Source organism: Gopherus evgoodei, chromosome 1 (assembly GCF_007399415.2).
Source record: "Gopherus evgoodei ecotype Sinaloan lineage chromosome 1, rGopEvg1_v1.p, whole genome shotgun sequence".
Classification (NCBI taxonomy): Eukaryota; Metazoa; Chordata; order Testudines; family Testudinidae; genus Gopherus; species Gopherus evgoodei.
Window position 1 is genome coordinate 324708459 of NC_044322.1, and position 26117 is coordinate 324734575.

The 26117-nt window shown below is 41.6% G+C and overlaps 1 protein-coding gene across 1 annotated transcript in view; it reads right to left on the bottom strand.

The window, feature by feature from the left end:
* WASL (WASP like actin nucleation promoting factor) overlaps window positions 1–8409 on the bottom strand; it is a 73542-nt gene extending 65133 nt beyond the window's left edge. Inside the window, exon 1 of the mRNA XM_030549161.1 lies at window positions 7981–8409. Coding sequence (XP_030405021.1) covers window positions 7981–8097 — 117 coding nt within the window. The 5' untranslated portion in view covers window positions 8098–8409. The remainder of the gene's footprint in view (window positions 1–7980) is intronic.
* Between the last annotated feature and the right edge of the window lie 17708 nt (window positions 8410–26117).

The following is a 26117-nucleotide window of genomic DNA, read 5'->3' on the forward strand; positions in this document are numbered from 1 at the left end:
AAAGATATATTCACCTAAACACGCTGTGACACACATGGCGCTCCTATGAAATATTTTATGAATACCATGTGCTGACTTGGTAATTGGGATGTTTACTGTCTGAAATATACTGGTTTAGTTTACTAGCAGGCTGTAAGGAAAACAAGCAGAAAGGACGAAGAAAAAGCTACGGATAAGCTACCCCTTAGCAAACACTTGAGGGTCGTTATGGGACAACAGAGCCACTGGCTCCAAGGAGCTTGACTCAGCCTCCCATTGAGCCTACAGACCCGGTTTTGACAAACTGAGCCAAAACTTCAGGAACTGACAAGAGGGTCTCCGTTTCAGAAAAGGAGATATTTGGGGAAAGCCTAGTTCCACAAGGCTGTCTGAAGAAGTGAGGCCTGCCAAGGCTACCATAACAAGATGGTAGGGCATTAGATAAAACAGATGTATAGTTACACTATTTATTGTTTTAAAATCTTTTCCTTACAAGTACTTTGTTTCTACTATTAAAATTAAATACTTTGGTTTAAAAAAGGCTGCTTGTTCACTGTATTCACTATTCACAATGGGAAGAAATGCAAGTACGGAACTTGCTGGGTAAGCAAGATTGATGCACCAGGGCCTGGGCTCCAGTACCCTGTGTAAGAATGGGAGAATTGTGGTATTTCATCCCAGGAAAGGTAAAGTCACAAGGATAGACACCTGGGGGATGTACCCCAACTGACCAAAAAGAGAACAGATGCAGCCAGCCCTGAAACTGTGAAACATGGAAGCAGCTACATGTGTAGTTACTTAGGCCTCCCTCTTTTTCTGTTTCCTCCTGGTTTGCAGGAGCAATTCCTCTTCAGAACTTTTCCTACGTCAAGGACAGTTATGACATTTGCAAGAGTAAAAAGGCAAAACTGACAAGATGACTGTCAGATTCAATGCACTACTCCAGCACTATGGGTGGAAATGCACCACATAATTTATAGAGCCCCAGAGACTAATCAGGAATGGGGCCCCACTATATTAGGTGTTGTATTACCATGAAAACAGAGTGCTCATGTTCCTCCGAATGCTTGTAAGAATGAAGATTCGAACCAAAGTATCAATACTAGCTTGCTTGAGTTTAAACTATGTTGAAGCCACTTCCAGGTATCTGAAGATATGGAATATCAGAGAGAAGAAAGAACTTAAATGCTTCAAATTATTTTATGATTAGCACTTAGAACTTTAACATTAAATACTGCACTGATATGAGACAGCTGAGAAAAGGTGTCACAAATGTACATATTAAACAATCATTCTAGCTTCATGACTACAGCTGGATGCAGAAAGAATTCTGTTTCAGTATGTCAAAATAGGGTTTAGTTCTGCTTTGGAACAAAACTCAAATTTCAGAATTCTCTGCAAAAAGGAGTGGAATCCCTGCTCCAGAGCAGTGAACCCTGGAAGCCCTGGCTTCAGGGCAGCTCTGGCTCCCTAGCAGCCCATAATATATGTTGCTGAGGAGCCCTTTCCAGAGGGATGAAGAGGGAAGAGAAACTGTCAGGAAATTAGACAGGTTTTGAAATCTGCCTGGCAGGCAGTGTTCCATCAGAAGTTCAGTCAAATATAACAGCATCTGTGATTTTAAATCAGCAGATTATAACAAAATAATATTATCTGAATTATTCCAACTAGCTCTAATGATCCAAACAGTTATATATTGTTGCTCTCATTCCTCCCATGTAATTTTAACGGTATTAACTTTTCATGTAAGGCACATGAGAATTGTGATTTTGAAATTGTCAGTATTAATTTATAAGGAAGTTTCTTTTCTGCAGACTGTTGATTTCTATTTGGACAGAATATGAAGAAAGTGTAAGGTGCTTTAATGCCTTGTAATAAACCCTTGAATGCACAGCTTCAATCTATTAGCAAGTTTTGAAATATATGTAGGAAGGGCCCTACATATTCTATGGCTGTGGAGTAAGCACAGAACCCACACCTGCAGCTGAGAGAGAAGAACTTAAGGTATCATTTTAAAAGGCTTTTAGTTCTTTTGGTTGCAAAGGAAATCTTACAAACACAAACTGAACATAAGCCCATGGAGAGTTGTCTTAGAGTTTGACCAGACAGCACAAAACAACTATAAGGGTTCTTAATTACACAATTCATCTCAATGGGTTGTTAATTCTGAAATCTACGGTCAATTTAAATATTTGTTAACTATAAATTGGCTAGGAAGGTTGTGGAATCTCCATCATTGGAGATTTTTAAGAGCAGGTTCGGCAAACACCTGTCAGAGATGGTCTAGATCAGGGGTTCTCAACCTTTTTCTGAGCTGCCCCCCGCATATGCTATTAAAAACTCCATGGCCCACCTGCGTCACAACAACACTTTTTCTGCATATAAAAGTCAGCCTTCTAGACCCAAGTGGGAGACAGTGTCTCTTCTGCGCTGCTGCCCTATTCTGGAAGGTAAAGTTGCAGTTCAAGACATACAGCCTAACACACTGTAGCCCTAACTTTTGGATCAATCTCCCCAAACACACACACACACACCCCACCCCCACACATCCCTTTCTTACAGGCTTGTGAATAAATGCACTTAATTTCAGTAGTAATGTTTATGACTTGCCTTGCTAACCTTTATTAATCTCTGCCTAGGATCACCAAAATGTCTTCCATCAAGCCCAACTGTGACTTTAGAAGATAGGTGATAATCAGTAAACTGAATTTATAACAAAGCCATAGACAGGAAGTCACTAGAGACTAGCTAAAATACAATATATAAATAAAAACCATAACAGTAGCTTTGTCTGAAAGACAAAAAACCAAGATTAGCAATATTCACTAAAAAAAGATGATCAGTTCAGAGCAAAAATAAGCTTTAAATCTATTGTTAAAATGATAAGTTGAACAAGCGCGTAGTGAAGTTACCTAGCAGTGCAATTTTATGTTTCCATTTGTTAAATGGACACATGAATTTAGGTGAATGCAATATTGTTAGCATGAACTCATCAGGTAGTCTCAACTGTTGTGGCGGCACACAGGGAGGGCAAATGTGATGGTGTGCAAACAAGGACCAAAAGCAACTTTGTTTAAGCACCCTGAATTGTCCTTGGAAGCAAACAAAAAGACAACATAGTATGCCAAGCACAAACACTAAACAAGCAGGCAGTCACATTTGGTACAGCTGAAGCTCCCAAATAATCTCAAACGCACGTCTGCTAAGAGAGTATGACAGTCTAACCTGAAAGGCTATGACCACTTCTTTCATAAAAGCCATTAATATAATGCCAGTTTCTAACAAAACAGGTATTTTTATAGATCAAAACCACTAGACGTAATCAGACCACATGAGAACCTTTAAACCCAACTCTCAATGACAGGAAAACTCACTTGTTAATGATGGGGCAGACATTGCCATGATCATCCTCTTTAGATGCTTATCTGAACAAGATCTGCTCTCTTGAATGGACTGAGATTCCTCTACCTTACTGTCATCCATCCTCTGTCATGCACCAATAGTGTCTGGGCTGGGTCCAATAAAAGACAAACCTGCTTGCAATCCGCATACCCACTGTTCTGAAGCCAAAATCACCTTGCTATATCTCCTTACTGGTCAACAATACATGTTGAGTAACAAGACAGGTAGCAGAATGTGCTAACTGTAAGAGCACTTACAAAGACATCTTCCAAGATAACAAAGCCACACTAGGCCATACCATCCTGAAAGGGTCAACATTACCAAATTTACCAACAAATCTAAGACCTCAACATGGACACTCTACCTTTAACACTTGGAAGAGATAATCAACAAAAAGCCATCTTTGTGTCTATGCTAGCATAGGATGAAACCCTCCACGTGACACCACACGTATCACTTTCTCTAATAAATCTGTCCCAAAGAGGACTGTTAGACCTTTACAGCTGAAAGTTTAGCACAAGAGTTAATATCAAACAATGATAATGAGGACCCAGATAACAAACCCACATATTTTAGATGCCAGCACCATGTTCTCCCCAGCAGAGGGAGTATTTAAGGGCTTGTCTACACAGTGCTGCAAGCTTCTCGCTCAGGGGTGTGAAAAGAATCTCCTGAGCACAGCAAGTTTTAGAAGTGCCAATGTAGACAGTGCACCAGCACTGGAATCTGCACTCCCAGCACTGGTAGCTATGCCCCTCATGGAGGTTTAAAAAAAAAAAGTGCCGGGAGAGCTCTCTCCCAGTGCTCTGCTGCGAATATACAAGGCACGTTAAAATGCTTTAACACTGCCAGTGTAGATTAGCTCTAAAGCTATTACTAATAGAAAGAGTGTTTAGGGTGGCACTGACATTCCCCACCAGCAATGCACCCCCATACCTCTTAGTTTGATTTTACTAGCTGTGTAAACAGTAATAGCTTTGAAGTCTGACAGAACATCCAATACAACCTATTAGTGAGCTAAACTGGTAAAAACAGACTAGTGACATATGTCCCATCTAGACTTGGACCTGCACACAAACGCATGGGCACAGTCAACCCAATCTAAATCCAAGTGATCTCAGGTCCCAAGAAGTTAGGTTAACTTGTCATAATGAGAAATACTTGATTGTTTCCAGAAAATGGCAAGCGCTCACCACCTAGAAAAGTGAAGAAATATCATGTATGTTACAGAGAAGAAAGCATTGTATGCTATGCTGATGCACTTTAAATACTCTGATGCTGAAGCCTGTCAGGTAACCAGTACTCTAGCCTCTGCCTTATGTTTCATCTGTCAGATAAATGTATAGCACAACAATTTGAGAGGATGATACAGGAGACAGCATTAAGGATGATGGTTGTGGAATACTGGATGGTCCTTATGCATCCAGAGCACTACACTCAAGATGTCCAAAGACTAATCCAGAAGACTCAGTAGGCAGACTTTATTTACACGTCCCTACAACAATAATTAAGGTGTACCTAATTGCAAACTGGAGCGTGCTATGTGGTTAGTACAGCTAGTTGGGAATTTTTAGAAGAAACATTTTTTCATCAGAAAATGCTGATTTGCAAAACCAAATTCTGCGGAAATGTATGGTTTTGACAATTTTTTGGTCAAAAATGTCTTGCAGATCCAGGATGGAATTTCTGGTCAAAACCAGCAAAAAAAAACCAAGCGTGCCGAGCTTAATGGTTAGGGAACTCAATTTGGTGTGGGAAACCAGGTTCAAGTGCCTGCTCTGCCTAATTTAGAGCAGGAGACCCAGATTCAGTTCCCTATTATCCAAAGTTAGTGCCCTAACCACTGGACTATTGGCTATTCCAGAGTGGGGTGTGATTTTTTTTCTACAAAAAAAATTTAGGCCTAGTTTTCATTCTGCTACAGAACAAAACCAAATGCTAAAACCTCAATTGTTTTTGCAAAATGGAACTCTTGTTTTCTAGGCAGCCCTACTATTCAGACCATAATAAAAGCATAATCTTTCTTGAATTCCTAAAAATCTTCAACCAATTTAAAAAATAACCAAGATTCAGAGTATGCCACAAATATGCATAGAATCTAAGAAAAGATGGGATAAATCCAGTGTTATTTGGCCACCATGGTTTAAAAAGTCATACCAAAAGAGCTGCCATCTGCACGGACATCCTGACACTACCAAATAACTATCTCTGTTTCAGTTTCCTTGTCTGCAAAATGTGAATAGTGGTGTTTACCTCAGAAGTTGTTTAATTAATCAGTGTTTATAATGAGTTGTGAGTGCCTCAGAGAAAGCATTGTAGGAAAGCAAAGTAATGGCGAATAATAATTAAAAAAACCTACTACTACTATATGGAGATATTCCTATCTCATAGAACTGGAAGGGACCTTGAAAGGTCAAGTCCAGTGCCCTGCCTTCACTAGCAGGACCAAGTACTGTCTCTGACAGGTCCCCCCCTGCCTGATCCCTAAATGGGCCCCTCAAGGACTGAGCTCACAACCCTGGGTTTAGCAGGCCAATGCTCAAACCACTGAGCTATCTCTTCTCCCTAAAAAATGTTAGAAAGTCTTCAGTGTAGTAGAATGGCTTGTAAACCCAACAATTCTTCCCAGGAGGTCTCTCTTCAAAGAAAAAAATTAAAAAAAGAATAATTTGTATGCCTTTTTTTTTTAAAAGAGCCAAGCCACTAAATTTTCTTCTGCAATCAAGCATATATGAATTCACTGATCTAATCAAGTCTTATTTCTAGACCTTTGAAGTATGCATAGGCTTAATTGACTATAGTGCAAGTAAGTGAGTAGCTCAGGTAATTCGGTGAAGCTGGCCCTAAGTTTACCCTAAAAATCTTCTCGTGTTTTCTCTTCCTTTTCATGTTTTATGACTACACATTTTGAACCATGTAAACACCTAGAATAAGGTGCTAGTAATTTAATTACTATAATTTTATGGAGTCTGTCTACATGCAAATATTGCATACCTCCTTTCAATCACCATATTTTCCATACCTCACTTACAATTTAGAAAGCAGTCAGTTTGATCAGACCTCACTTAAACTGTGTAACCTTTGTGACTTCTGCTAAGACTTGTGCATGATACTCTATTTAAAATTAAGCATTAAATTACAATATAAACCATACATACAATAAAAATATATTATAAAAATATTAGGTGCCTATTACTGATGATCTAGACACATGGCATACAAAGAATAGTATCAAGTCAATGTACTGTACAATGCTATAGCCTATCAATGAGTTTTATACCAGATTAATAAGGGATGATTCTGAAAACCTTCAAAAATTATGAGGAGTATTCCATAGATCTGATTCCTCTTTGGCAAAGATCTGCACAGTAATCTTTCCATTTTTGCAGCCTCAAAGCAGCTTATCCTCTACCTTTAGAATATAAGATGTCATCTAGAAAACCTGAAACTAATTAAGGTGGCTAGAACCAGGTCTAAGAATGGCTTTTAAAATCTTTTTATTGTATTTTTTTCCCTGCAAGGATGAACGGCAGCAACAAAGTTACTGCATTTGCAAGTTTGAATCCATTGTTTAGGCTAACAAACTCAGGTGGACAGACAAGCTAAAATCAAGTTAGACCCAGCTCTGCTAAGAGCTTTCCTGTAGCTTTGTGAATCGTGCTTTGTCCTACTACAGGTGCATTCTGGCCAAATTTGTTCAACTTTGTCAACTGATTAAACTTTTCTACCGGATGCCGCAATAGCTCTCTATTGTTGACTAGCTCCCACACCAAGTCATAGATTAGCTGCACTGCACACTGGGCAAGCCCTGGTCACACATACCTACAGAAGTACTCAGCAGCAGGTAGAGGGAGAGGGGAGGAGGAACTGAGCTGCCAACAGCATTCCGAGAGCAGCCGCTGAAAAAGCAGGTTTGAGCAGATCTGCACCACCCAGGCCAGTGTAACGAATACTCCTGCCCCTTTCCCATAATGACATTCCCATCTCCTCAGCAGTTGGGAGTCCCTCAATCTGGCCCAACTCCCGAGTCCTCCAGAACCAGCAAGCGTAGACGCTGGCTCCATTGCGCATGGCAGCATCCCAGGAGCCAACAAGGGGGGGAGAGGGCGAGGCCTGGCGGAGAATTTCGGGGAAACGAGCCCTCCGGGCGCTGCTCGGGGGAAGCAGAGCAGCGGCATTTCCTACTTCAAGAGCCCAGGGAGCGGCAAGAAGCGCCCGGTCACCTGCGGCCGGCACCTCCGCAGCGCAGAGCGCTAGGAGGCGGGTAGCGCCGGCGGCCGCCCCTCGCCCCAGCTTCATTCATTCCTCACGCCCCTTCCCCCGCGGGCGGCAGGAAGCCCCTGCTCGGGAGCGAGCTGTCCCGGTGCCTCCTCGGGCCAGCTCCCTGGGACACGGGAGAGCACCCGGGAAAAGGCCGCGGCAGGGAACCGCCCCCACCCAGCGCAGGGAGCCCGCCAGGCAGGGCCGGGCCCCCCTCGGGGCGGATGAATGAACCCGCCCGAGTCCCTGGCCCCCCGCACTGCGCTCGGCTCCTCCCCAGGGGCTGCTGCCCCTGCCCCTGCCCCGGGCCGCTCCCTGCCCTCGCCGGCCGGGGCTCACCACGCATTTCTTGCCCAGGAAGCCGAAGAGGCTCTCGTTCTCCTGCGGGGTGAGGAGCAGCGAGCCCACATTGCAGACCCTCCGCGGCGGCGGGGGCTGCTGCTGGCTGTTGCTCATGGCCGGGGCCGGCCGCCGGGGCTCCGCGGTGCCCTCGCCTCTCGCAACTCGCCGTCCGCGTCCCCTGGCCCAGCGGCCTCACAGCGGCTGCATAGCGGCGTCTCCTCTCCTCTGGGGGCAGTTGGCGGCGCCCGGCAGCCCAGGGACGGGGCGGGGCAGCACCGGCTCCCGCTGCCCGATCGCCCCCACCCCCTCGGACCAGCACTAAACTTCCAACTTCTCCCCGGCTCCCACGGCCGCACAATCCAACATGGCAGCGGGGGCGGGCGAGACCACACGGCACCGGAGCAAGAGGGGAGGCCGGGACTTGCGCCGCCGCTGCCGCCACACGCTGACGGAGCCCGGCCCCGCCTGCAGCCCTTGTGCTGGGCCGCGCTTGGCTGGCTGGGAGCTAGGGCAGCTAGTGAGCAGCGCCGCCCTCACCTTCCCCTTAAATACCTGCCCCGCCGCCGCCTGGTCCGACCTGCTCTGTCTGTGCGGCAGGCGAGCGCGCGAGCCGAGAGGGGCCTGGGCTCTTGCCTCAGGGACTAAGGCACTTGCAGGGATGCAAATAGGCTGGGTTGGGGATGGGGGGAGCCTGCTGCTGCTGCTCTACTAATGCCTGGATGGGTGCACAGATGATGGGGTAGGTTGGCTTGGTAATGGTGGGGAGTGGGGAGTCTGCTGCTGCTCTACTAATACCTGGGTGGGAGCACAGATGGTGGGGTCGCTTGAGTTGATAATGGCGGAGAGGGTAGAGCCCTGATTTCTGAGTGGCCTCTGGGAGCCAGGGGATGGGGGAGCCTGGGTTGAGAGTCACTAGGGGATGAGGAAGCTATATGTTGTAAATGGCTTGAGGAGAGCCTGACTTGCGAATGGCCTGGGGTTGAGAAAACCTTAGGGTTGTGAATGGCTGGGGGGCGGGGAGGAGGTGCCAGGGGATGGAGGAACCGGGATTGTAAATGAACTGGGGGGAGGTGTTAGGGGATGGTGGAACCTGAGTTGCAAATGGCCAGGGGGGCAGGGGATGGAAGAAGCCTGGGTTGCAAATGGCCCTGGAAGGGATGGATGGGGAGGAGCCTGGGTTGCAAATAGCCTGGGAGGGTATGTGGTGAGGGAACCTGAGGGCTTGTCTACATCAGAAAGTTGCAGCGCTGGTGAGGGAGTTACAGCGCTGCAACTTAGGAGGTGTACACATCTGCAGGGCATCACCAGCGCTGCAACTCCCTGTTTGCAGCGCTGGCCGTACTCCCGTTTTGTCTCGGGTGTAGAGGATCCAGCGCTGGTGATCCAGCGCTGGTAATCAAGTATAGACACTTACCAGCGCTTTTCTTGACCTCCGTGGAATAAGCAGGTATCCCAGCATACCTGAGGAAGCCTCTGGTAATCGAACTGGTCTCCTTCCCCAGCTTGCTCTCGCGTTCCCCGAACCCCGAGCAAGCAGGTCTCCTTCCCTGAGGTTTGCTGGGTGGTTCCGGGAACGGGAGAGCAAACCGCGGCAAAGCTGGTCTCCTTTCCCAGTTTGCTCTCGCGTTCCCCGAGCAAGCAGGTCTCCTTCCCTGCGGTTTGCAGAGTGGTTCGGGGAACGCGAGAGCAAACCGCAGCGAAGCTGGTCTCCTTTCCTGGTTTGCTCTCGCGTTCCCCGAACCCCCCTTGAAGCCGCCCAACAGCGCTGCAGTGTGGCCACATCTAACACCACTTGCAGCGCTGGTTGCTGTAAGTGTGGCCACTCTGCAGCGCTGGCCCTATACAGCTGTACTAATACAGCTGTAACAACCAGCGCTGCAAAATTTTAGATGTAGACATGGCCTGAGTTGCTAATAACTTCTGCCACTTCTGTTAACGCTCTGTATTAGCTCTCTGCTATAGAAATAGCCCTGTGTTGGTTCTAATCTGCAATGTGACAGTCGCAGGTAGCCGTCACACACAGGTTTGGGGCCTGATTTGCCAACTCTTTCTGAAGTCAATGATTGCTGCGGATGTTCAGCAAATGTGTAAATCAAACCTAGGGTGCCTGATCTTGCTCCCACTGATGTCAGTAGCATGCACAACAACAACAACAACAACAAAAACCCAACAACTCCCAAGGAGCAAGGGAGAGAGATCTGACCCTTAAGCTCCATTAAAATTAACTGGAGTGTGATTGTATCAAGAGCTATTCACTTAAAAAAAACTCATTGATACATTTTCTTAGTTGTAACTTATTTTCATTATCTATAATTGGTGTATGAGTTTTCAGGGAGGTTCTACTTTATGGAGTATTTGAAGGGATATTGGTTTTGAGTGAAAGGGGGGAAAAGAACATTAGATAGAAGTCAAAAATTGAATTCAAGGTAATTTTGTAGTGACCTGTAATTTAAAAATCCTGTGATTTTTTTTCTCTTTTCAGAATACATCTGGCAAATTTTCAAGCCAATCTAATTTCCCAAACCAAAGTTGTAGTGTGGGTAAAATAGGGTTTTACTGGGAAACGTATACAATCCTAAGTGTAGAGAGGCTATTACAACTCTATAATAAATCACACATGTGGAGAGCAGGAAGGAGGATAATGGGATGTTAGACTCTGAAACACAGGCCATTTAAGGCAAAGAAACTTTCCTTTTAGCTAGTAGTAATGGCAATAGATCCTTTAGGTTCTCTGTGGACCAGCTATTAGAGGTCATCATAAAACAGATACGCAAGTCAGTAATTTTATCAATTAGGCTTCTCCTTCCTCCCTATGGCAGGGTGGGCTGTCTTGGTGAGATGGAGGCTTAGGACAACTGTAGGCACACTTTAGAGCAATTCACGTAGCCCTCAACTTGCAAAAGGGAAACAGTCAAGCCACCACCAGGGCTGAGATGAAAGCAGGTGTCAATCAGAGCCCCTAGCTAAAATTTTCTCCGCATTTTAAAGGGAATATTGTGTCAGCTTCCTTCTCTCTGTTGGAGTTTGGCTCCTGCCTGGATAATGCTAAATCAACCTTTCCTAATAATCCATTTCTTACATTAAAAATGAACTGAGGAGGGTTGGGGGGAAACCACAAAAATTAATAGGCTCAAATTTAAGAGAGCCTATCGTGGCATCTGGGAATGTGAGGGAGGGATAGTATTGTGGAAAGTCCTGAGCCTCCGATGTGGAGAGATTGAGATCAATGCATGGGAAGTGCAGATCTTTGGAGGAAGAGGAGATGACCTGGGCCTTGGTTATAAGAAAGTAATTTATTTAAAAAGGGAAAACATAGCTTAGGCCCTGAGCCTTCAAAAACATTCAATAACTCGTAGCTGAAAGCCCGTGCTGTTGCATGGGTGTATCAGTTGGGCCAAGTAATCCACCATCTGTGCAGTCTCCTTCATACAATCAATTAAATTTTGCATACAAATTAGCTGTAGAGTAAGAGTGATGATTGATTGAGTTATCTCTTGTATCACAATGGCCTGGGAAGTGGCATGGCATCAATACATGCCTTGCTGTCGCATGGGTGTAATTGGTAAAGTCAAAATGGTTTAAAACTTAAAAAATGGACAGCAATAAACCACGAATCCCAGTGATGATTGAACCTGGTGATGTCCTGGACAAAAAGAGCCCTCAGTCCTGCTTATTTCCATCACTTCACACTGACTCAAGAGACATTCTGTGCTTCAGAGTGATGCAGACAAGTGATGATCCTGGAATTTTATTATATAGATACTGCAGTTCCTCATCCCTCATCTGTGTAAGCGTATGCACCCTTGAGACACATGCTGAGAGAAACATTTTAGTGGAAGCCCCTTATTAGAATGTTGGCAGCATTACGTTGACTGAAAATATACACAGATGATAACACATGGAAATACTTTACAAGCTACTGCAGCTTTTTGTGTCTTTCAAATAGTGCACTGTTTTGTAGCCAATAGCTACTGTCCATAAATTCATAAACCTGGCTTTACTGCTGGCCAAACCATGTACTGGAAATTGGACAAATCTCCAGCCATTAAAACCTGGCAGATTCATCTTTTGTATTGTCCCTTGCTCACCCTGTTCTGACGTTTTCTCCACTTCCTGTTGACTGTTCCTCATTTCCTGTATTTCTTCCATCCACTCCCACACACCTGAGAGTCCTGATGCTACTGGCATTATTTCTTCCCCGCCACATGCACCTCTTTGGTCAACTCAGCTGTTCAGCAATCATTCCTAACTGTCATAGAACCTTCAAACTCCAATATTCCACCTCCGTTATTATAGGGTCCTCACCCAAAGGATCTTGCTTACTGTTTTAATTGTAGTAGATAGGCAGAGGGGAAATGACTATCATTGTGTGAATCCCATCTATGCAAAACTCCCTTCTGTTCCTGCCGCATTGGCATAGCAGTGGGATAGAAAATATCAATAATTGGCCAGGGGATCAGGGGATCACTTTTTTGTTTCTGATAATGGCATTTGCAGCACCAAAAACAAAGAGCTGCTGTTCCCAAATAAATCTGCTAGGTCACCAACCAGAATTATGGGCTACCGTTTTAAGAGGTTGCAAGGCTCCTGAGAAAAGCTCTTAGGGGGACTGCTGTTCTATATACCGCCCAGGTAGGCTTCTGAACCTTAGATTTTCTTTTTTCCTGAAAAGTTCTATTCTTGTTTCTCCTGGACTTTGTTCTAGATTTCTCCCTTGTCCTCTTAAGATTCAAGCTGAGTGGATCGCTGGTGACAGTGACTACATCTCTGTCACTCTTTGTGGTAACTGGTGGCTGTTCTTAGAGTCATACAAATGCATTTGTTTTTTAACCTACTTATAAAAGTGCCCATCACATAACACCAGGACATACATTCTTCAATATGAACAAGTTCAATTATTTTTGTAGGCTTTTTCTAATGTGAAATTTTAGTAATTTTTATTTCTTGTTAGAGGATTTATCTTTGTAAACAACATATCTGTTAATATCTTGATTGTGGTAAGGTATATCTTGATTTTAGTAAAGCATTTGACAAAGTCCCACATGACATTCTCATAGGTAAATTAGGGAAATATGGTGCAGATGAGATTACTATAAGTTGGGGCGTACAACTAGTTGAAAGACCTTACTCAAAGAATAGTTATCAATGGTTTGCTGTCAAACTGGGAGGGTGTATCTAGTGGGAGTTCATCAGGGATCAGTCTTGTATTCTAAGTTCCCCGTAAGCTGTGTGGCTGCACAGCAGCCTTTTAAGTGCCATGCAGGCACTTAGGGAACTTGCGCGGCTCAGACCCGCTGCAGCTGGGGGAGAGGCACCCCTCTCCCACCCCGAACCCAGCTCCTGTCCAGACCTGCCATGGCTGGGGGAGGAGTGCACCTCCCCCAACCCGAACCCTAGACTGGCCGGGGGAGGGTGCCCCGACTCGGACCTGATGTGCCCTGGTCCCAGCCCAGCCCTGGACCTACTGCAGCCACACCTCCCCCTACCCTACTCAGCCCCTGACCTGCTGTAGCCGGGGGAAGGATGCCTACCCTGCTGCCTCCCTCCTGGAGCTGCTGCGATGGGGAGAGGCATGTCCTGTCTCCCTGCTGTAGCCCCGAGGTAGCCTGCATCTCAAACCCCTCATCTTTGGCCCCATCCCAGAGCCATCACCCCTACCCCAACCCTCTGCTCCAGCCCTGAGCCTCCTCCCACATTCTGAACCCCTTGGCCCCACCCCCACCACATGAATTTTATTATGTGCACTAATATGCAGGTCACGCATCACCTCCGTATTGGTGCACACAACAAAATTCATTCTGCATATGTGTGGGAAAAGTTAGAGGGAACACAGTTATTAACCTGAAACTCAGAGTAAATAGGCCAGCTACAATACTGGTTTCAGCAGCAGGATCTTTTCACCCCTCAGGATCTATCACCTGGGGTTAGATAGAAGTTGGTGGGCATCCCATCTCCCTTGTGTGCTGTAATGGGCAAAAGAGATAGAGGACTTTTCAAAAACAACAACAGATTTATTTAAGGGAAGTAACGGGAACGGGAAAATCATGAACTATAACCAAATAACAAGTGAGTTGTGGTTTAACAGAGGCGAGTATAAAACTTAGGCCCCAGCTAACCCGAACCTTGGCAACAACTGAACAAAAGAATACCCCAAGATACTGTACTGTCCCTAGGTTTTCTTAACCAGCAGGAATGAGGTTAAGATGCATTTGTCTTCACACGTGGACTCATGGGATGTGGAAGCTGAAATAGTGGGACCCGAAGGTGAGAGCGCTCAGGGTCCTGGCGACTAGTTCCAAAGGTAAGATGGTGGTGTGATGGTGCCCCCCCCCATAAGGCTTTATGGATGTATGCTTATAAGTGTATATATGTGACACAACTGGAATATGTTTTATGCTACATATGCCATGTAACATATCTCTGTAAAGGTTATGATCTACTGAATCTATTAATCCTATTGGCATGCATGTATCGTTTTTGTATTCAAAGTTATGGATATTGGCTGCATACTTGTTTGATTCTAAGTAGGCTGTAGTGAAGCAGTTGGTCAGCTTCCTGAGAAAAGACTATTCTCAGTAATTGCCCAGTCAAGAAATACTTAAGCCAACAATGAACTTGGAAACACCAATCCACATCTAGGCTTTCCTAGGAATGCGGCTTGGCTGGTAAGGAACTCAGTCATGCGTGGACATGTGACTTGAGCAGGTGATTCCAAAACTCCATTTTTTAGGTGGACTTTGCATAAGAGAGAGGAGGGGTTCTCCACCCACAAGAAAAAGTTTATTTAAGACCCTTCCATGTAGTCTTCAGCTGGCTAAAGAGGGAGCCTCTCCACTCCCAAAGATACCTGAAAGAAACTGGAACAAAGGACAGTGACTGTAAATGGTGTGAGTGATTGCAGGACTCAGACTAAAAGGAGATTAGTCTGTAAAAGGAAGCATTCTGGAACTTGTGAGGATCTTATCCGTATACAGTTTCTTACTGTATTAACCATAGACTGGAGTGTTTTATTTTATTTTACTTGGTAATTCACTTTGTTCTTTCTGTTATTACTTGGAACCTCTTAAATCCTACTTTCTGTATTTAATAAAATCACTTTTTACTTATTGATTAACCCAGAGTATGTATTAATACCTGGGTGGGCAAACAGCTGTGCATATCTCTCTATCAGTGTTATAGAGAGCGAACAATTTATGAGTTTACCCTGTATAAGCTTTATACAAGGTACGGATTTATTTGGGTTTAGACCCCATTGGGAGTTGGGCATCTGAGAACACCTCTGCTAGCTGCTTTCAGGTAAGCCTACAGCTGTTAGGGAACGTGATTCAGACCTGGGTCTGGGTTTGCAGCAGGCTAGTGAGTCTGGCTTAAACCAGGCAGGGCACTGAAGTCCTAAGCTGACAGGGCAGGAAAGTAGGGGCAGAAGTAGTCTTGGTACATCAGGTGGCTGCTCCCAAGGGGGGCTCTGTGATCTAACCCATCACAGTTGGAACTCAGGAACACAATGTTTAAGGTAAGTGACTCGATGTTAACAGTCTTTAATGTCTTTACAGTTGCTGATGATCTTGATCTGATTGCCTGGTCTGGTGGGCTTGATCCAAAGATCTGACACCACACAAAAAAGACTGCACCTTGACTGTCTCTATAAAGGACATCCCCCGAGCTTCGGTTGCTCAGACTAATTTAATCTTTTTAAAGATGCACACAATAAAGTTCTAAGGTAAGTAGCTCTACAGGAGCCAGTTGGAACTAATTCCAAATGTCCATTGGCTTCTTTCCTGCCAACGTTGCCGTTAAGAAGCTTCCCCAACATGAAGTCTGAGTTATCCTTTGCCTCAGATGCCACAATGGACACCTGAACTCCATTTTGGAAAATGGGGTGACCTGTCTAAGTGATACTTGCTGACTGAATGTCATTACCATTTGACAGCTGTTCAGAGGCCTATGTGAATGAGCAAATTGGAATGAGTACAAACATGGAAATTCCTCCTTTATCTGAAAATAAACAGATCAAGGTTTAAAAAATATATACAAAAGATACAGTAAGCAGGAAGAAATGAACAACAGGCACAATTAAAACACAGCCCTAGCTGGCACTCCTAGCAGTGTTAATGAAAGGTGATGAAAAACCCTATTGTCCTACTACACCGAGTCTCAGACTTCAGTCTGGATACTCTGGTGGCTAGGGTGCACTTCCATGTGGTCTGCAGATCTGTCAATGTTCAAAAAGAGATGCTTCCTGCTAATAGTAACCCAGTCCAGGACTCTCAGAGAATTATCTGTGGCTTTATTGACTAATTAAAGTAAAACATAATTGGCACCTATGTTAACGCTGTGTGGCTGTTTCATGTCTTTCTTTGACAGGAGTTTTTCTGGCATAAATTCAGTTAAGAGCAAAACCCACATACCACAATCTACCCAACTTTTATTTCAAGAAAGAAAATAAAGTCTCCAGGGGAAAAAGAATACAGTTATTATATCTGAACTGAACAATAAAATGGTAGATGCTTCAGAGTTGCTTCTGCAACAAGCTGGCATTTACTCATACATTTAAAGGTTCAGAGAGTAAATGAGTGAATGAATTAATCTGACAGTAAAATAACTATATACTCATCTATTCCTCATTGATTAAATAGCCATTTGAACGACTAGCTCTGTCGGATAAATTCTCTCTTGGGGGGAAAAACAATGCTGTTTTTCTAAAAAGAGAAGTGTTTATTGTCACAGGTCAAAGCGCATCTTCAACCGCAACTGGAGTTTTTTCTTGGTTACCACAAGTGGTTTTGGAGGAAATGGAGTAATGTCCTCCACAAGGACGATGAGGGAAACATGGTCCACCTAACACGCTCCCATTTTTTTACTATCCTGTTGATGTCCTCTTTCAAGGTGGCTACAATAATCATACATTCTCACTTCTGGTCTCCAGCAATCATATTTATGTGGCAGCAACTATGATGTTCTTGCTCTTCATATGTTGTGTCACTTACTCTATCTTCTCTGAGATCTGAAAATGTGAGATCTGAACAAAAAGATGTTTTTATTAAGATCTGCACTAACCTTTGATTTTATTTGTTCTTGTGGCCAAATCACTTATCTCTTGGTCTGCTGGAAAAATTAAAAAACATTACTCTGCCACATGTAGCAGTTACTTGGAATTCTCGCTTTAAAAAAATTACACTGCCATGTAGGGCTTTAACACATTTTGATAAAGTTCACTTTATCATTAGAGTAATGGGAAAAAATGAAGTGAAGGGAAATTTGGCTGAATAAAAAAAAAATCCTCAATGAGTTTCCAAAGGGATGTAATGGAAATCACTTTGGGCATTTAAAACTAGACCTGACAAAACATTTAAAATGTTCTATGAATAGGTCCCTACCAAATTTATGGTCTATTTTTGTAAATTTCACAGTCATAGCATTTTAAGAATCTTGAATTTCATGGTTTCAGATATTTTAATCTTAAATTTCACATTGTTGTAACAAACATGAATGTGTATTTTAAAACACTAAAATATAAACATGGAAAGCCCTTAAGACTCCACATTTCTCAAACTGGGGGTCCTGACCCAAAAGGGAGTTGCAAGGCTATTGTGGGCGGGTCACGGTATTGCCGTCTTTACTTCTGTGCTGCCTTCGGAGCTGGGTGGCTGGAGAGCTGTGTCCACTGGCCAGATGCCCAGCTCTGAAAGTAGCACTGCCACTAACAGCAGCATAGAAATAAGGGTGGCAATATTGTGACCCCCCCCCCCACTAACAAACAATAGCCTTATGACTCCCTTTTGGATCGGGATTCCCAGTGTCAGAAATGCTGTGTACTTCTGTATATTTTTACTCTATAGTATAGAGTACTATTATAGTATAGAGTAAAAGTATGCTAAAGACCAGATTTCATTGTCCGTGATAAAATTTTCATTGTGTGAATTTGGTAGGGCCCTATCTATGAGACAATGCACTGTAGGAAGACTGACTTTAATATTAAACAGGCTTCTCCATCTCTATTCTCTATGTATGTTTTCTTTAATTTTATTTATAATTTCAGATTAAATCTGACATTTAATTCACAACCAATGACAAGTCATAAAATATTTTGTGGCGATTAATAACCAGAATTCATAGAATCATAGAAATATAGGGCTGGAATGAATCTGGAGAAGTCATCAAGTCCAGCTCCCTGCACTGTGACAGGACCAAGTAAACCTAGACCATCCCTGACAGGTGTGTGATGGGTTGGGTCACAGAGAGCCCCTTGGGACTGTCACTTGATGTGCTGAGACTATCTCTGATACTGTAAGTATCACCCCCTGGATTGGATCTTCATAGTTGACTTGGTGGGTATCATTCATTACAGTAACTATAATTCTTTTAATGTTTATTTTAAGAAAAATGGAAATGTTTTCAGCCCTGAATGTGACATAAGTTCACCTGAACTGTTGATAAAATATTAGAAAAATAATTAAGTATTATTTAGCTCAAACATTTTTGTAAGATTTTTTAATAACTGTCTACCTCTGGCTGGATCTGCATTAACTTCTATGCTGTATTTTCCAAGAGATTGGATAAAATGTTTACATCCATATTTAGGAGAGAAAATTTTCATATAGAACATACACTTTCCTGTGTCTTTGTTTTTGTAGAAAAAAGAGACTATGTTTAACAAATATGGCAGCTTGTCATCTGTGGGTAAAAGAAAAAGTAAACACATTAACATCTATCTTGAAAAGGGAGATGAAAGCAATATATGAGAAAATCACTTGCAAAATGTTATGCTGACTGTTAGGTACTTGGAATGAATGGGCTGTGAGGCAAGAAAATCAACAGTCAGTCTTGTTATTACATGAAGTCTGGGTGAGTCTGAGAAATCTGCATTTTCTAAAGAAGACTTGTTTAGATTCCAAAAGAAAGAAGGTTCTTAATTAAAGAAGATTACACAATTCCGTTTAAGATCTTATGAATGTCTAGAAGAATGTTAACATAAACAGCCAAATTATTCTAACTGGTGTTTGCATAGCTACCCTATCACTATACTTGATTAACTAGTCTCCCCTATCATAAACAATTGTTATGAAACAACACATAAAAATGAGGATGTGGTGTGCAGATGTCCACTTAACATGCTTGCTAATTAAGTCAAAACAACATGAAAGAGGTGGAAAAGTTGGGGCTTTTTTATTTTCTAGCAACTATCTAGCTATTTTGTCGTCTTATTGTTATTACAGTAGCGTCCAGAGGTCACAAACAATCACATACGAGAGCCAAGGTTCATCCCCAAAAGCCCTAAATATTATGCTTGTTGCAGATGAACATCCACAGTGATCTTCCTATTAAAATGTTAAAACTTTTCAAGTGTGCTTATAATTAAGTAATCATGGGTGCTCAAGTTCGGACAGACTAGTCAACTAGTTTCTCTCTCTCCCTTCGTCCCTCTCCCAAAAATTGGCTCATAAATGTTACACCACTTTTGAACTGTGGTGAAAGTCTCTATTTTTAGGGTGTCAGAATTCATAAAACCCTTATTTTTAGTAACTTCAAATCTGACAGAAATTCTAATCAGTCCCAGATCTAACCTACTAATTTTGAGCTGATATGACTGTTATATGGATTTTAGAAGAGTGTCAGAATTGGATTTATAATGGAAACTCATCTGGAACATTAGCGATGGAATGTTTGCTGCTACTCCATAATATGGGCACTGAGCTTACTTATTCAATGATGTTCTGTGGCCTTGGATTTTTCCACATCTGTATAATAGATAACACCAAGTTTGCTGACTTAAGAGTATTTTAAAATTCATTAGACTAAAACAAGCAGTTGCTTGGAGACTAAAAACATACAGTACAGACAATGAGGCTATCTGGGAAAACATCAATGGTGCTATATTGCCTTTTCATAGAGGTCAGTGCAATAAGCCAGAGGGAGGTTTGGTAAACAAATAGAAAACCCAGAAGAGAACCAGTTTGTCAGCATTTACAGCTGATTACTGTGAGAATAATTTTCCTTAAGTATAGCCTGTGTGGCATTTGTTTAGGAGGAGTCTGTTTGTTCAATAAACCTCCTAAAAACTAAGTCTGTTTTCTATATGGTGTGGAATCAGTTGCTCAAAACTAATGAACTAAGGGTTAATGGGATTTTTAACTATGTCAGCTAGTTTGTCCCTGGACTTGGTGGGGAGGGACAAGAGCCTGTTACTACAAGAACAAGGAGTATTCTGAGCTGAATACTCCTAGATATGAGAAGCAACTTGCTACAATTTCTTACTTAAGACAAAAGAGTCCTTATGATAGTTGTATATGTTTGGAAAGGTATTCTTAGATTTGTGTCTGCTAAATATTTTTATTCACAGAGTAGCAGAAAAGGAAAGAGGGGAGACAAATTCAAATAGAGAATGAAGTTAGACATAAAAAGGAAGTCAGAAGGGAAGAAAAGTAACATAAGTGAGAATGTGAGGTGGAGTAAAACGTGTACCCATACACCCAGCTAAAGTAGATGGTATTATCACCAAAAGAAAATTCCAGGTATAAACATTTAGTTTGGGAAATAGAAACATACGCCCAAGAATTTAGTTAGCCAAGACTGAGAACTGGTAACTTGGTAGTTATATGAGAGATAGGATCATCCTTAAATTAAAGAGAAAGATATTTCTATACCTTAAGAGGATGATTTTGGACATATGAATGTTGTCCACTGATTCCTGCTGGTTCCAGTGACCAAACGCAAAGTGTTTCAGATCATGAACTGAGAAATTGAATATTAACAGAAGAAAGTTGGAAGCCCTGTGTCTCTAGCCAGCTGCCCTTTGCCTTGTGCCATTGACTGCCATCTGGAGAGCCAAAATACAGCCAACACAAAATACACTCATGCAGAGCTTTGAATATGGAACTTTGCTGGAATAAAGATATACGTTTCTAATTAATGTCTAGCTAAGATTTATTTGCTAGAATGCACATGACTTTGGTCATATTCTCATCTGCATAGATGCTGTGTCTGGCATAGATGTGGTGGGAGGCAAATGTAGCTTCATGCAATCTTTATGCAACATTCCTACTCAACAATTTTGCTCAGACAGGGACTTATTTGTCTGTCGATGTAATTTAGAGATGCCTCAAGGCAGCTTTAAATTATGTCCAGCTGTATTGGGCCTCAGGGAGCAGTTTTGTCAGCCTAGGGTCACTGGAGTGGAGTGGTGTTACATCCACATATCCCTTTTCCCAGACCATGTCCATATGCTAGGACAGGGCTACAAAAGAGGGCAGTATAGGGTCATTACATCAGCTTTATGCCATTTGGGACCTTCCTCATGCTAGAAAGTAGCTCATCTGCTGACTGATGCAAAGCATATAGAATGCAAGCTAGGGACAAGGATTTGGCCCACAAATTCTAAAGCTGTAATCTGTAGTTTTCTGCAGAGAAGATAAAAATCATAATGTTTACACTGAAAAAGGTATCTGTTGAAGTAAGTGATAACTCGCTCTTAATTTATAACATGTTATTTGGATGTACCTAAACATTTGCCTCCTTAAGTCTGTTTGCTTTATATGATAATGTTTTTATGAAATCAAAGCATAATGCAATCTATTATCTGCACTTTGGTTAATTTTTCAATTAAATGTATGAGCTGCCTTACTCACTGTATCCTAATGTTATTTACCCTTTTGATTTCTTGTTGTTTGAAGGGTATTAATAAAAATAGTCTCTAATTTATCAAATAGGAGGAGCCCAGAGTCTCCTGTCTTAAACTATATGGATGACTCAATGATTTTGGGTCTCCTGGAGAAAAATTAGTCTCTGAACAAATGTTTCAAAAGTTTAAGATTATTAAGACTTTAGCTTCTACAGTGGGACAACTGGTACTATTGGAAAGCACATAATAGAATGGCAAAAATATATTGATATATAAATAATGTAAAACAGATATATTAGATATAGTTTTGTCATTCTATTAAGTGCCTTCCCATAATACCAATACTGTACTGCATTATTTACTACAGTGTGTCTATATACATTGTAGTAAATAATAGAGCATATAAGAATAAAAAATAATACCATTAAAGACAGAGCTTAATTTTGGTTAGCTAAACATTTTTTTTTAAATTAGAAGGAAAATCTTCTATTTACAGTTTACCAACTTGGTCTATTCTCACTACTCACTCTCCTGGTCCAGAACCAATGGATGAATACATTCCTCCATGGAAAGAAATATCTATTACTCTGTGATAAGTATTAGATGGACCATGTTTACAGAAAATTACATGTAAAATCCTAATATGTTTCCTCTCTAAAGACTAAAGAATAGGGATTTTTTAATTTTATGGCTGGGTAGGCATTAAGCTGCAGTATCTTGGTGGACAGCCTTTGCATATTGTATATAACCAATGTAAATTTAATAAGGTTGGGAGTTGTTGGGCTAGAGCACGTCTAATAGCTAATCAGAAAGATGTGATATCTAGTAGTACATTGCAATTATTTAAATAACATTTGCCTATGGGAATAATGGGTGAAGCAGCAGCAAAAGACAAGCGAAAAAAAGTGTTTTTTCTTTTAAATAATGTTATTTCCTTGCAAGCTTCATTTGAAACAAATATATAAATAAAATGCAAATAAGTATCTTAAAGCATCATTGTGGATGAGATTTTAAACGTACAGAAGTTGGGAAATTCAAAGATACTCAGGCCAAATTCAGCTCACAGATTCGGTAGTTGTTGGTGTAACTCTACTGAAGTTAGCTTCACTCCAAATTTACACCAGTGTATCTGTGATCGGAACTTGGCTCCAGGCACACGTAAATAATCCCTTTGCCCATATGTAGTAGCTTGTCTCTCTATGCAGAATGTTAATGATAAAGCCTTAAAATACATGTGCAATGTGACTGAGCTGCTGCAGGAAGGAACCATTACTGAGTTTCTTTACTTTTATATATTCAAAATTTCAATCATCACTTTTTGATATTGTAATTAGAGATAAGCTCAGTGTAGAACACTGGATCTGAGCTCATGAGAGTGTAGGGGAAGTTCAGGTCTAGATGTTGGTCCAAACAGTACAACTCAGGTATCTGGAACAGTAAATCTGAACAAGACTGAATTTGAAGTATGGATTTCAATTGACTTGACTCTAGCATTTGCTGTCCTACCCTAATATTAACATTTTTTCTTGTTTCCTTGTATTTCATTTATATTTATTTAAAAAAAAATAAAGAAAAAAAGAAAAGGCTGTGGCTAAGAAAAAAGTGAAAACACCTAAAACCAGGAGACTATAATGAATGCCCATCTTTAAATTTAGTGACTGCTTTAGCAATGCCATAATGTTTCAGTTGAGTGTTTTTTGGCTTAGGTTGTGTGATTATTTCTAGTTTATATTCATTATCTGAAGAAGAAAAGTAATATTCTTCACTGCCTCCTTCATAAAAGTTTAAAGACAGCATTCCAATTTTTTATTTTGTTACAGTTCATATGCCAGCATAGCAACTTCTTCCTATTGATTTTCTGTGAAGAGACTCAGCATGTTATTTCACTTCCTGGATGTAGTAAATATTTATTTGAATTTAGCTGAAGATAAATCAGGGAGGGAGGAGGTGGGGAGGGAATCCTTATTGTAATAAGACATTAGATCATAAATTCCAAAGAGGATAATTTGCTGCCTTAGGGCTTGTTCTATTAAAGTTAATGGAAAGATTGGCTTCAATGGGCGTTGGATAAATGCCTTGGAGTATAATAAGAGAAACAACAACAGACAATTATGCTGTTTCCTTCTGGAAGTTTATTATCCCACTCAGAGCCACGTACAGGAGGAATGATGTTAATTTTGAGCGATGTTTAACCATGTATTAAATGACAGCTGCAGCATGTTGCAAGTCATCGCTCATCAAGAAAGACACACCATTCAAAATATAACAGATAAAAGGGGCAGATCCTTCAACTGGCATAAATTGACTTCAGTGGAGCGTTGACAATTTACATGAGCTGAGCGTCCGTCCCAAACAACCTAATCTTGCTTTCATTGAAATAAATGGGATTTTTTACTATTGACTTGAGTGAAAAGGCTTGGACCCATAGAGACCTATGTTGTTGTCCAGTTAACAGTGCTTGAAGATCACTCACTACCAAGTTGCTCTACCGCTGCCCATTATAAAATCTAGAACTCCTACACTGGACCAATCAATACCATTGAAAGCATTACACTGAAGGTCAAAAAAAAGGTGTACTGGCCTTTTGATCAGGACACACGGGTGAATGAGGACAGACACAGGGATGGATTTTAAGTGGCAGGCCACAACATTATAAAAATTTAACATTGGAGAGGGCCACTATTTGTCCGTCTCCCCGGACTCCTGGAACAAGTGATCTGTCAGACCCACAGTAACCTGAAAACACAGTTATATACTATATAACTACAGGGAAGGAGGGTGGATTCAGCTAAAAGTGTGACAAAAGGTCTGAAAACCCCAGACCATGGTTTTACTAAATGACTGTGGGAAGCCAGAGCCAGTTGGCTCTTATCTCTCAGGCTGGCCAATGGCAGGGGGGCGCTTTGGGAGGAGGGGCCTATCCCTGTATATACTCCTCTTTTGTCTTAAAGCTGTCCAGAACCTTGCAGATCCAATCAAGTTGCCCATCCATTAGATTGATGGATGGCATTAGATCTGAATGGCAGACTGATGGCGATTCATTTTTAAACAGTAAAGATCCTTTCAAATATAGTAACTAATGAAGGAAAAACCTCAAAAGGCTCATAGGTTGGTTGGGTTTAGAGGCTTAGGCAAAGTTTATCCAAATTATAGTTTATAAACCTTTAAATCTCTTCTGTCTGGGAAGTAGTCTCGCAAGAACAGATTTCCTCTCAAAGTTTATGTTGCTTTCTCGTTTAAGTCAAGTCAAAAATACTGTATTTTCCCAGTGCCAGTTCTAGGTAGCCCAAAATGAGGAAATGCAGAACACCTAACAATGCATGTGACAATTAACAAAAATGACAGGCCGGGTGACAAATGAAATTAACCAAGCATTTGGGAACTTCAAAACCAACTTGGATTTGGTTCACTTTGAATTCTGGATGAAGGTTCAGGTGGGTCAATTCTTATTTTGTTCACACTGACCTGGGCAAAATTTGGAAGCCTGGAAGGTTATCTAAGAATTTTCTGAACTATTCACACCTTTTTTGTGTGCAAAGTTAGGCTGGGAATCCCTTGAGAACAGGTTTTATGGAACAATTTATATTGCTTCATGTTTGCGATTAGGCCAGAAAATACCACAGGAGCAGCCTCATGGTTTCAATTTCACTTTAGACAGGAAGCACTGAAGCATGTGAAAAAGTGGGTGGAGTAGGTGATCAGAAAGTCTTTGTAATTATATTTTTATTAGGCTCAGTGTGACTACCAACAGTTTCTCGATAAGCATGTTTCATCTGACAGCTTTTATAAAAGAGAACAGAAGATCAAGTGAATATATTTGTCAAATATTAAACAGCAGTCATTAAATATTTTTGGTAAGACTGGGGTTAGCTTAAAAATGGATTTTCATACATCATTTTGTGTATCATCCTAAGTATCTCATGTAAGTCCACACACCATAGTCAAGTTACCAAAATAGCGTATGTCTGATCAATTTTGGGGTGGCTATGCTCTAAAGGCTTCTGACAAAAGTAAATATTTACCTTGTGTTAATCCTCTCTGTAGAATTATGTGGAGCCTTGAAGAAATATTAGAGAGAAATGAAAGAAGAGTAGAACGAAACATTAAATGAACTCTAAATTCACTTTAAGAAAATGTTTTACTATCACCCACAAGATGGTGCCACTTCCTTAATTTAGAATGCAATTTTATTCTGAAAAACTATGTAAAAATGATACTTTTATTAAATTAATCCCTGTGAAAAGGGCTATGGACAACATAAATCTCACGTAAGCCTTCAGAATAGGGTTTAAGAGGGATTTAAATAATGCGTAGGCCTTGTGCTGGCCCTCTGCAAAATTCAGTCATATTTTTTGGTGTGAATGACAAAAATAAGCTTCACTGCATTGTATTCTTGTTAGCCCTGGAGAGCTAACAACTAAAAGTGAGCTGGATTCTGTTCCTCTCCATGTATCACCAAAATAATTGTTTACCAAATTCTAAAGAATTATATCAGTGCAAACATGCTGATGGTATA